This window comes from Scyliorhinus torazame, chromosome 7 (assembly GCF_047496885.1).
Source record: "Scyliorhinus torazame isolate Kashiwa2021f chromosome 7, sScyTor2.1, whole genome shotgun sequence".
NCBI lineage: Eukaryota > Metazoa > Chordata > Chondrichthyes > Carcharhiniformes > Scyliorhinidae > Scyliorhinus > Scyliorhinus torazame.
In genome coordinates, this window is record NC_092713.1 from 126458210 (window position 1) to 126470708 (window position 12499).

Here is a 12499-nt window from a genome sequence, read left to right on the forward strand (position 1 = left end):
AACCCCCCCTCCTCCCCCCCCCCCCCCCCCGCCCCCCCCGCTAGATCCCTCTCTAGCTTAGTTGCTCCCCCCATATTGCTTCCGGAAGACAGCAAACTCTGGCTGACCTCGGCTTCCCCCGTTTATCCTTAGCCTCCCATTATGTGAGGCCCCCTCCTTCCTGCGCCCCCTTTTCCCAACACAATTTCCATAGCGCGGGAACAAAGCCCGCGCTTCCTTCTCGGCCCCGCCCCTGATGGCGCAGCTCCCTCTCTCCTTCCCCCTCCCCTTCCCCACCGGCGCCCACATTTCTTCGTGCCCCCCCCCTTCGAGGTGAAAGAAAATGTTCCCCCATCTGATTCACAGTCCCTTGCCACCACCTCACTACTTCATTTCAAACACTCTTTCTCCAATCTAGTCCAACTTCTCCTCTTCAATAAATGTCCACGCCTCCTCTGCCGTCTTGAAGTAGTGGTGTTTACCCTGGTGTGTAACCCACAGTCTTGCCGGCTGCAACATTCCGAATTTCACTTTCCTCTTGTGGAGCACCGCCTTGGCCCGATTGAAACTCGCCCTCCTTCTCGCCACCTCCGCACTCCAATCCTGATACACTCGGATCGCCGCGTTCTCCCACCTGCTGCTCCGTGTCTTTTACGCCCATCTCAGGACCATCTCCCTGTCCTTGTAGCGGTGGAACCTCACCACTATTGCTCGAGGTATTTCTCCTGCCTTTGGTCTTCTCACGAGGACTCGATACGCTCTCTCCACTTCCAGGGGGCCCGTCGGGGCCTCAGCTCCCATTAAAGTATTGAGCATCGTGCTCACATACGCCCCAACGTCCGCTCCCTCTGCCCCTTCAGGTAGACCCAAGATTCTTAAGTTCTTCCTCCTCGAGCTATTTTCCAGGGCTTCCAGTCTCTCCATACACTTCTTATGCAGTGCCTCGTGCGTCTCCGTCTTCACCACCAAGCCCTGTATCTCGTCCTCATTTTCGGCAGCTTTTGCTTTCACTCCACAGAGCTCCATCTCTTGGGTCTTCTGCGCCTCCTTTAACCCCTCAATCGCCTGCAGCATCGGCGCCAGCACCTCCTTCTTGAGCTCCTCCACACATCGCCGGAGGAACTCCTGCTGTTCCAGGCCCCATACCAACTGGCCTCCCTCCGCCGCCATCTTGCTTCTCACTTCCCTTCTTTGCCGCTGCTCCAGAGGATCCTCCGTAATCTGGCCACTATTATCTCTTCTGTCCATTCATATCCGGGGGGACTCCCTTCTATGTCGCCTCACAGTGGGTTTAGCCTTCGAAAATTGTCGTTGGGGCTCCCGATAAGAGCCCAAAAGTCCGTTAAAACGGGAGGTGCTGAAAAGTGCGACTTAGCTGGTCATCGCCGCACCCGGAAGTCCCGTAAATGCAAAACTTAAAATAAAAATTGAGTTATGTTATTTTCTTTTTTGGAAACAGTTATAACATTAACAGGGTCACATTAATGAAAAAATTCAGAAGTTGCAAGTGACTTCTGCCATTTAATAGGATCATGACTGATCTGATAGCCTCAAATTTGCATCCTACCTACCCCCAATAACTTGTACTGATAACCTTGATAATCCGATAACCTTGTTTACCAAGAATCTATCCACCTCTGCCTTAAAACCCCTGCTTCCACCGCCTTCTCAGGAAGAGAGTTCCAACGACTCATGATGTCTACGAGAAAAAAATGTAAACTCACCTCACTTTTAAATGGGCACCCTTTATTTTTAAACAGTGACCTCTAGTTCTAGATTTTCACACCAGATGAAACATCCTTGGTGGGATTCGCCATGAGCCATTGCCAAAATCGGGAAACGCGATTGGGCGGAGAATCGGTTCCGATGCCAAAATCGTGGCAGGCGGCGATTAGATGCCAAATCGCAATTCTCCATCACCTCGGCAGCGGCGTCAGTGCGTTCCGGAATGCACCTACAGTAGACACCGTTTGCGTATCATTAGCGGGCCTGACCCGGTATTCCCCTGGGCCTTGGCTATTCTCTGCGTCCGATGGGCCGAGTTCCCGACGGCGTGGTTCACTTGGGCTTATAAAAATCAGGAAACTGATGTGGCGGCTGGTGAGGGGGAGAGGGGGGTACAGAAAGTGTCCAACATCGCCATAGTGTGCTGACAGATGTGCCGCTGGCCAGGAGAACTTCTGCCAGGGCCGGGGGGAATAGTAGGGGGTGGCCAGGTGGTGGACTGTGGGGTCGGGCACGGAACACCATTGCCACAGCCAGCAAGGCAGCCATGCAGCTGCGCACATCGCTAGCAGCCCACTTTGAACTTAGTGCCATGGGTCGTACAATTGTTTCCCCAAGGCACCCCTCCTGGATGCCCTCTGGCCCCAGCCGACCCATCAGCTGTATGGGCGCGTTCCAGCACAACCAGTGCCGTCTTGTTGGCTGGGATAAGTGTGTGTGGGGAGTGTAATGTGTATGTGCGCCTGCAGCTTGAGAGCTTCGCAAATGTCAATCACAGACACGGCAAATCCTGCACCATTTTTCATTGGAATGGATTGTGTTCCATGCGGCACCGGTGCTAGCCCCTTAATAGTAGCAGAATCGGTCCAGCTGTGGCGCCAGTTTTTCTATCGTGAAAGTCCATGAATTCTGCATTGACGTCAACACTTTGTCTAAGAAACGAAGAATCCTGCCCACTATCTAATTCCAGTCACCTCTTGCTGTTCTGAACCCAGTGGACACAAACCTAACCTCTCCAACCGGTCCTCATAAGACACCTCGCCCTTTCCAGGTATTAGTCTTGCAAACCTTCTCTGAACTGCTTCCAACACATTTAAATAAGGTGACCAAAACTGTACAAAGTACCCCAAATGTGGTCTCACTGGTGCCCTACACAACTGAAGCATAACCTCCCTACTTTTGTATTCAATTCCCCTCTCAATAAATTATAAACTTCTATTAGCTTTCTTAATTACTTGTTGTATCTGCATACTAGTCTTTTTGTGATTCATGCACTAAGACACCCAGGTCACACTGCATCTCAGGGCTCTGCAATATCTCACAATTTAGATAATATGCATTTCTTTTATTCTTCCTGCCAAAATGGACATTATATTCCATATACTGACAATGTCCACTTCGCCTGCTTTCCTATCAATTTTTAGGGCAGTGGATGGGGTGGCAATTAAGTGGGTCGCTTTGTCCTGATTGATGTTGAACTTCTTGAGTGCTGTAGTTGTACTCATCCAGGCAAGTGGAAATGTTTCCATCACACTCCTGAATTGTGCCTTGTGGAGAGGCTTTGGGGGGTTAGGAATTCCCAGCCTATGACCTTCTCTTGTAGCCATTGTATTTATATGGCTAGTCCAGTTCAGTTTCTGGTCAGTGGTAACCACCAGGATATTGATAGTGGGGGAATTAATTGATGGTAATGCCATTGAATGTCAAGGAGAGATGTTAGATTCTCTCTTATTGGAGGTGGTTATTGCCTGCAATTTGTGTGGTGTGAATGTCACATGCGCTTATCAGCCCAAGATGAATGTTGTCCAGGTCTTGCTGCATTTAGAAATAGACTTTACGATGTGAGGGCTCATGAAAGGTGCTGAACATTGTGTAACTGTCAGCACACATCACACCTCTGACCTTATGATGAAAGGAAGGTCATTGATGAAGCAGCTGAAGATGGTTGGGCCAGGGAGTGTGATGACTGACTTTCAACAACCAAAGTCATCTTCCTTTGTGCGAGGTATGACCCCAACCAGTTTTCCCTCTGATTCTTAAAGACTCCGGTTTTGCTAAGGTTCCTTGATGCCACACTCAGTCAAACTCTGCCTTGATGTCAGGGGCAGTCACTCTCACCTCACCTCTTGAGTTGAACTCTTTTGTCCATGTTTGGATTAAGGCTGTAATGGGATCTGGAACCGAATGGCCCTGGTGGAACTCAAACTGAGCATCAGTGAGCTGGTTATTGCTGACTAGGTACTGCTTGATGGTGCTGTCGATGACCCTTTCCATTACTTTCGTACAAAGTCTTACAACACCAGGTTAAAGTCCAACAGGTTTGTTTCGATGTCACTAGCTTTCGGAGCGCTGCTCCTTCCTCAGGTGAATGAAGAGGTCTGTTCCAGAAACACATATATATAGACAAATTCAAAGATGCCAAACAATGCTAGGAATGCGAGCATTAGCAGGTGATTAAATCTTTACAGATCCAGAGATGGGGTAACCCCAGGTTAAAGAGGTGTGAATTGTATCAAGCCAGGACAGTTGGTAGGATTTTGCAGGCCAGATGGTGGGGGATGAATGTAATGCGACATGAATTTCCTTCTGAAATCATTCATTGTCTCCACTTCCGTCACCCTCATAAGCAGAGAGTTCCAGGATGATAACAAAAAAAAAAATACAAAAATAATGACGTATGTTGTGGGAACGATCAAGAACAGGTTATGGCCATCGTGAATTCTTGAGCGAGTTTAAATGTCAAGGCAGTTTGTTTTCTGCAGATCGATTATCATTGTTTTAAAATTTTATTTATGCCTTTAAGTTTCTACCTGTGCATGTTTGGCCTCTAGTTCCTAAAATGTGAGAAGCAGAATGACGGGCAATGCCCTTCGTTCTGTGGATACGCCCATTTGAAATGTGCAACAGAATTGTGCCATCAAAAAAGAGTTCAAAACTGAGCCAGTCCAGTCCAACGCCGGCATCTCCACATCATTACTTTCGTGATAGCCAAGAGTAGACTGTTGGGATGGTAATTCTCCAGGTTGCATTTATCCTGCTTTTTATGGACAGGATATATCATTATATGATCCAGTTTCTGGGTTTCTAAAGCACCAGAATGCCGACTGACCAAATAGTACATATCGACAGCAACTTGCATTTGTGTAGCACTTTTTACAATAGGAAGAAAATGTATTTTAACATGTTTGTAGATCCTAAATAATTTTTCCTGGATATTTTCTCAGATTTTGTCATATTTATTGGTAAGGCAGTGCTGGAAAAGTTATCCTTCGGTCTTGGTGCAGAAACTATGAAACTAAGGGCGGGAGCTGTCCTACAATCGTAGCCATAATGGAAAAAGGAGGCCATTTGATCTACTGGGTTCATGTCAGTTTTCTGTGCAGAGAATTCTGGTCAGTCCCACTCCCCTACTCTATCCCCATAGCCCTGCAAACATGATTATAGTTAAACATGTTTATTTCCCTCAAGTTGTGATCAATTTCCTTCTGAAATCATTCATTGTCTCCACTTCCGTCACCCTCATAAGCAGAGAGTTCCAGGATGATAACAAAAAAAAATACAAAAATAATGACGTATGTTGTGGGAACGATCAAGAACAGGTTATGGCCATCGTGAATTCTTGAGCGAGTTTCAATGTCAAGGCAGTTTGTTTTCTGCAGATCGATTATCATTGTTTTAAAATTTTATTTATGCCTTTAAGTTTCTACCTGTGCATGTTTGGCCTCTAGTTCCTAAAATGTGAGAAGCAGAATGACGGGCAATGCCCTTCGTTCTGTCGATACGCCCATTTGAAATGTGCAACAGAATTGTGCCATCAAAAAAGAGTTCAAAACTGAGCCAGTAATTAACTTGCACAAATTGCAACAATATTGTCCATCGGACCATGGCATTCTTCATTAAGAAAAATTGACACCCACATTTCAAAATAAAAAGTGGTATTTTTGGAATAAATGTACTTTTATAATTTTATATATTTAATATATGACATAATACACCATTTATAGATGCTGTGCTACATCTGGAATATGATCTCGAATGCACTGTCCCAAAGGAAGGTGGATAACAGATTCAACAGTTACTTTGAAAAGGTGACTGGGTATATACTTAAGACAGACAAAATGGTAGGGCTACGAGGGAGGTGCAGGGTAATGCATCTAGCTGGGTAGCTTTTTCGAACAGTCAGCAATGGCTTGTTGGGCCAAATGGTCTCTTTCTCTGCTGTATGATTCTACAAAAACAAAATCTACAACTTAAGAAGCACGAAATAAAAATGAACGTTTTTGTTTCTGATTTGAATGTTTGGACTGATAATTACAGAATTTCTTGGAGAAAGTTTACCAACTAATAGTCACACTGCCTAGAAAGTACTTTTTACCTGTTAGACCAGGTGGACAGGCACAAATATACTTGTCAATTTCATTCATGCATCTAGCTTCGTTCTTGCAGGGTTCTGACGCACATTCATCCACTTCAATCTCGCATCGTCTGCCTTGGTAGCCAGGCACACAGTAACATGAAAATCCATCAACCTTATCCCTGCACACAGCTCCATTTTCACATGGATTTGATGCGCATTCATTCATGTTGATTTCACAGTTGGCACCGGTGTAACCTGGTGGGCAAACACAGCTGGAGCCAGCAGCATACTCTAAACAGTTGGCACCATTCATGCAGGAGATGTTGGCACACTTGTCGATATAAATTTCGCAACTGGTGCCAGCGTGACCAGGAGGGCAGTCACAAGAGAAGTCGACTGTGCCTAAAACACTGTTGCACGTCGCATTGTGCAGACAGGGATATGAAGCGCAAACGTCATATAGGTCCTCGCAATTCTTCCCTGTATACGCCACCGGTGTCTCTGGACAATGGCAAACATAGGTTTCAGAATGTTGCTCGCAGGTTGCATTGTTTTTGCATGGACTGGAGAAGCACTTGCTCAGATTTACAGCACAATATGAACCTAAAGGTAACAAGAAAAAGACCCAAGTTAGACTCCAAAACATGACACTGTGTTATGATAAAGCAAGCATATATGTGGTTTTTAACCATGATTGGTATTTTCAGAATTAATTTCAATTATGTACAATCTAAACTCTATCTTTTTAAAAACTGGTTCATCCATGGCATTTATTTGTAATGAAGTTCATGTGATCTAAGTTGGTTGATGTGATTATCAGTCTGGGTGTTGTACCTGACCCTGAGTCAGAAAGACGTCACATAATGTGAGAAGACCCTTCAACAGTACTTGGGGTGTGGCAATGCTGGAGGCGTTGTTTTCTGTTTCTTGTTGAAGCCCTGTTTCCCTGCAGGATCGATACAAAATATCCTATGGAATTTTTTGAAGAAAAGCTGGGAATTACTCACGGTGGCACAGTGATTAGCACTGCTGCCTCTCAGCGCTAGAGACACCGGTTCAATTCCAGCCTTGGGTGACCGTTTGGAGTTTGCACTTTCTGCCCGTGTCTGTGTGGGTTTTCTCCGGGTGCTCTGGTTTCCTCCCACACAGTCCAAAGATGTGCAGGTTAAGTGGACTGGTCATGTCAAATTGCCCCTTAGTGTCCAGGGAAAGGCAAGTTAGGTGGGGTTATGGCGTTGCAGGGGAGTGGGCCTAGATAGGCTGCCCTTTCATACTCAGGTCGGTGCAGACTCAATGGGCCAATGGCCTCATTCTGCACAGTAGGATTCTATGGTTCAATGATTCTTTTATGAATGGTGAAAAATCGCATAACCACTTAGCAAGAACAATTGGAGTTATTTTAGCCTAACCCGACCATTGCGTAATGAATGGGTTTGAGTGCGACGCCAGATTTACATCTCACCATATTTTAATCTTGACTGATGACTGTGAAAGGCTATATTGGGCTGGCTGTAAAGCCAGTGTCCTCCCAATCCCCTGGGCTTCCAACCCAGTGAGATTGGTTGAAATTATTCCCAATGTTGCTATAATGGGAAATTTTAATTCTCACATAGAATAGGTAAAGCAAAAAGTTCAAGCAGTCAATGCACTTGGGCAAATTTTGTGAATAATGGTGATGCCAGCTGTGTTCATCATTTTTCTTTCAAAATTGCAAAGCAACTTTTAGTGACTACACAGGGATTGTTAAATGCATTAGACAATTAGCTGCTGTTTGAGATGCCCTGTTCCTCTGGAAACGGTGCGAAAATGGTATCTCGCCCAAATTGGGTGTTAGGTTGTTCCACTTACGTCATATTTACAAACTAAACTCACCAAACAATAAACAGGACTTGTCCATTCCAGTATGTTTATATTTTTCTAGTGGTGTGACAAATCTAAAGTACTGCCCTCCAACTTCTCGGGTGCTGAAAATTAACTTTTAATTTCTCACTCCTTCGGGTTTTTAATTATCAATTTTAAACTAGAAATAATTAAAATATTTTTTAAAATATTTTTGTTTATCTCATTTTCTCTGATATCTTTTTCTTTCCTGTCTTTATTTCTCTTTCTGTACCTAATTTAACGTAAAATGACAGTTCCTGGTTTCGAATTTCTACTGCTCAATTCTTCAATCAAATTGATCAAGCAGATTTAGATTTAGATTTAGATTTATTGTCATGTGTACTGAGTGGAAAGTATTGCTCTGCGTACAGTCCATGCATGTCGCTCCATACATGAAAAACATAGGACATATGATAGATACTCAGGGCTGGATTCTTCTGTCCCGCCCACTGCAAGATCGCCACGGGCGGGAGGCGGACCATGTAAAGTTCCATTGAGTTTGGGTGGGAATTTCTGGTTGCTGGGCAGGCGGGGCTGGAGAATCCCACCCACAATGTAAATACGTAGATGTGAAGCATATAGAATATAGCGCTATATCCATAGAGAAGCTGCATAGAGAGATCAGTTCAGTGCATAGGAGGGCCATTTGGGAGTCTGGTAATAGCGGGGAAGAAGCTGTTTTTTAATCTGCTGGTGCGTGTTCTCAAACATTTGTATCTTCTGCCTGATGGAAGCACCATAGTTAAGGGATGTTGATTACAGGCAGGTAAACTTGATATAGAATTCAGCAGTAATTGAATATGATTGTGGGACAAACGTAAGGAGCTGAATGGCTTACTCTTGTTCCTATGCTCCTTCAATGCCTAGAGGACTTTTCTACTTTCTATATTGTAACAAGAAATAACCACATTTTACATTTACATTTTTATTTAATTGCTTCCCTTTTTTCCTCATCCAGTACTCACATCATTCTCCCTCTCTCAGATGGATACAGAACAAAGGTGTTTTATTATTCAAAAGAGTTGAAGTTTAGAGTAACAATGATCTAACTACATGGCTGAGCAGACTAAAGGGACTGAATGGCCTAGTCCTGTTCATATCTTGCTTTGTTCCTTTAATCAAGTCTGCCAAAAGCACCAAAATTATTGCCTGCAAACTCTTGCTGTGCTGAAATGGACTGTAGTATCTGTCAAAATAAAACGTCATTGGCTATAAAGTGCTTTGGGCAATCAGTCACCATCCTGTGTCAGCTCATCTGCTGCTGAAACCCTCATCCATGTCTTTATTGCCACTAGTATCCCAATGGTTTAGCTCACTGGGCTAAATCGCTGGCTTTTAAAGCAGACCCAGGCAGGCCAGCAGCACGGTTCAATTCCCGTACCAGCCTCCCCGAACAGGCACCGGAATGTGGCGACTAGGGGCTTTTCACAGTAACTTCATTGAAGCCTACTTGTGACAATAAGCGATTTTCATTTCATTTCATGGCCCTGGCTCTCTCCCACTTGGGACACTCCATAAACGTGAGCTCATCCAAAATGCCACATCCTAACTTGCAACAAGTCCTATTTACCCGTCACTCTGTTCTCACTGATCTACATAGTCACTGTTATAGTGCGAGCTGCTGATTTGCATGGTCATGGCTAAGGACACACTATTGAGAGGAATCACCCAAAACGGCGCCAATCAGACGGGCATCGCGCCGCCCCAAAGGTGCGGAATGCTCCGCATCTTTGGGGGCCGAGCCCCAACATTGAGGGGCTAGGCCGACGCCGGAGGAATTTCCGCCCCGCCAGCTGGCGGAAACGGCCTTTGTTGCCCCGCCAGCTGGCGCGGAAATGACATCCCCGGGCGGCGCATGCGCGGGAGCGTCAGCGGCCGCTGACAGTTTCCCGCGCATGCGCAGTGGAGGGAGTCTCTTCCACCTCCGCCATGGAGGAGACCGTGGCGGAGGCGGAAGGGAAAGACTGCCCCCACGGCACATGCCCGCCCGCGGATCGGTGGGTCCCGATCGCGGGCCAGGCCACAGTGGGGGCACCCCCCGGGGTCAGATCGCCCCGTGCCCCCCCCCCCAGGACCCCGGAGCCCGCCCGCGCCACCTTGTCCCGGCGCTAAATAGGTGCTTTAATTTACGCCGGCGGGACAGGCAATTTATCGGCGGGACTTCGGCCCATCCGGGCCGGAGAATCGAGCGGGGGGCCCGCCAACCGGCGCGGCCCGATTCCCGCCCCTGCCGCATATCCGGTACCGGAGACTTCGGCAACCGGCGGGGGCGGGATTCACGGCAGCCCCCGGCGATTCTCCAACCCGGCGGCGGGTCGGAGAATGTCGCCCCTTATTCTAAGACCGGGACCACGAGTTCTAGCCTCCTTGGTCAGGGAAACATTTCAGCAACTGCCCTGTCAAGCTGCTTTAGAGTTTTATGTCAAGAACGAAGTTCCCAAATGAGGCCCTAACAGAATTAAGCACACGTCTGTAACCAGGCTTGGGAACAACATCCAGGACAATGACAGCTTGGTTAGTCACTCTGAAACTAACTTGAGTTAAACTTTTATGTGTCAAGCAAACACAGAAGATCTCTGTCATATTTTGCAGCCTTCAGAGCACATTTGATCAGGCATGCCACTGCTGCATCAATGAGCAAGACCAAACAATGTGTTCATTACCTCTTGGAAAACAGCCAGCAACATACAAGAATATTTTACTATGCAACAGGGGGCCCTGGATTGCAGGTGTGTTTGACTGATTGTGTGCACTAATATCTCATTGTTACTTGATCCCCGAACAGAAACGGCTACCACCCATGAATGTGCAGTTGCTTCTATGACAACAGAATTATACACATGAATGCTCACAACCTGGCAGCTTCCCTAATTCATTTTGTCCTGACAGCAGTGTTTGTTGAAGGACCGTTAAGACTGCAGGAGTGGTTGCTGGGAGCCAAGAATACATAGTGCAACTAAAGCTGATGACACTGTTCCCTAACCCAAGAGTAAAGTTTGAAGGCAGTACGATGCAGTTCATACTCCCATCACGGTTTTAGACAAGCAAACCACAGAAAGGAGATGAACCCTATTAAGAGACAGTTGATTATCTGACAGGACAAACAACTAAATCACAGGGTTTAACCAAACAAGCATTTTGTTAAGTGCCTTGTAGGTTCAATGCACAACAGCGATCACCACATGTGCCACTGCCCTTGCTAAATAAAGGGTCACCTTCTTGGTATTTAAAGATCTGTCAGGACATTTAACAGTATCAAACACAACTTTTACTAGAATGTGGGAGGGTTCATTACTTACTGTCGGTGTGTGATGTGTGTCCTCTATTCTGTCATTATGTGCTCCTTCTAAGGGGTTATCCAATGACAGGGTGAAGTGAGGTAGTTGGCTGCTGCATCTGAGTATTTGCCTCACGGAGGTGAAAACAAGCCCGCACCACCTTGTTCTGGGCTTGAGAAAGTCCATATTGGGCAGGATTTCAGATTCCAGGGTCGGAACCCCTTCGTTTTCAGATGAGTTACTTTAGGTCACGCTGGAGGCTGTCACAGCTTGTAGAAGCTTTCTCTTCCCTGGTAATGGTCACTGGAAGCCACAAGGACAGACCAAGAGGATACTGCTGGAGGTTGCCAATGAGGTTCAGCAGCAATGTGGAGGACCTGTGTGCACTATCGGAAACGTTTCAATGACCTGATTAGGTCTGGCAAGGAGGGTGACAAGAGAGACTCAGATGACATGTCACCCAGTCATCTGAAATCCCAGGCAGCACGGTGGCCCAGTGGTTAGCATTGCTGCCTCATGGTGCTGAGATCCCAGGTTCGATCCCGGCTCTGGGTCACTGTCCGTGTGGTCATTCTCCCCGTGTTTGCGTGGGTTTCGCCCCCACAACCCAAAGATGTGCAGGGAAGGTGGATTGGCCTTGATAAATTGCCCCTTAACTGGAAAAAATGAATGGGGTACTCAAAATGTATTTTTAAAAAGAAATCCAAAGTGCCAATGAGCGAGTGATAGAGTTTTACAGCGCAAAAAGAGGCCCTTTGGCCTATCGTGTCTGCACCGGCCATCAAGAATCTATCTATTCTAATCCCATTTTCCAGCACTTGGTCCATAGCCTTGCATGCTTTGGCATTTCATGTGCTCAGCTTAATGCTTTTTAAATGTTGTGAGGGTTCCTGTTTCTACCAACCTTTCAGACAGGGAATTCCAGATTTTCACTGCACTCTGGGTGAAAAGAGTATTCCTCAAATCTCCTCTAAATCTCCTGCTCTTACCATTAATCTATGCTCCTTGGTTATTGATTCCACTCCTCAGGGGAAAGGTTTCTTCCAATCTACCCTGTCTATGCCCTTCATAATTTTGTAAACCTCAGTCATGTCCCCCTCAGCCTTCTCTGTTCTAAGGAGAACAACCTTAGCCTAACCAGCCTCTCCTCAGAGCTGAAAAGCTCCAGCTCATGCAACATCCTGTTGAATCTCCTCAGCAACTTTCTAGTTCAATCACATCCTTCCTATAAAATGGCCCTCCATCTCCCACAGGGTCAGGTATACGGAGGCAGCAAGGA

At 46.3% G+C, this 12499-nt stretch overlaps 1 protein-coding gene across 3 annotated transcripts in view; it reads right to left on the reverse strand.

Moving 5' to 3' along the window:
• Window positions 1-12499, reverse strand: part of crb1 (crumbs cell polarity complex component 1) — a 258755-nt gene that overhangs the window by 164975 nt on the left and 81281 nt on the right. For all 3 annotated transcript variants that reach the window (XM_072511473.1, XM_072511472.1, XM_072511474.1), the window contains exon 2: window positions 6080-6664. In XM_072511473.1, coding sequence (XP_072367574.1) covers window positions 6080-6664 — 585 coding nt within the window. The remainder of the gene's footprint in view (window positions 1-6079; window positions 6665-12499) is intronic.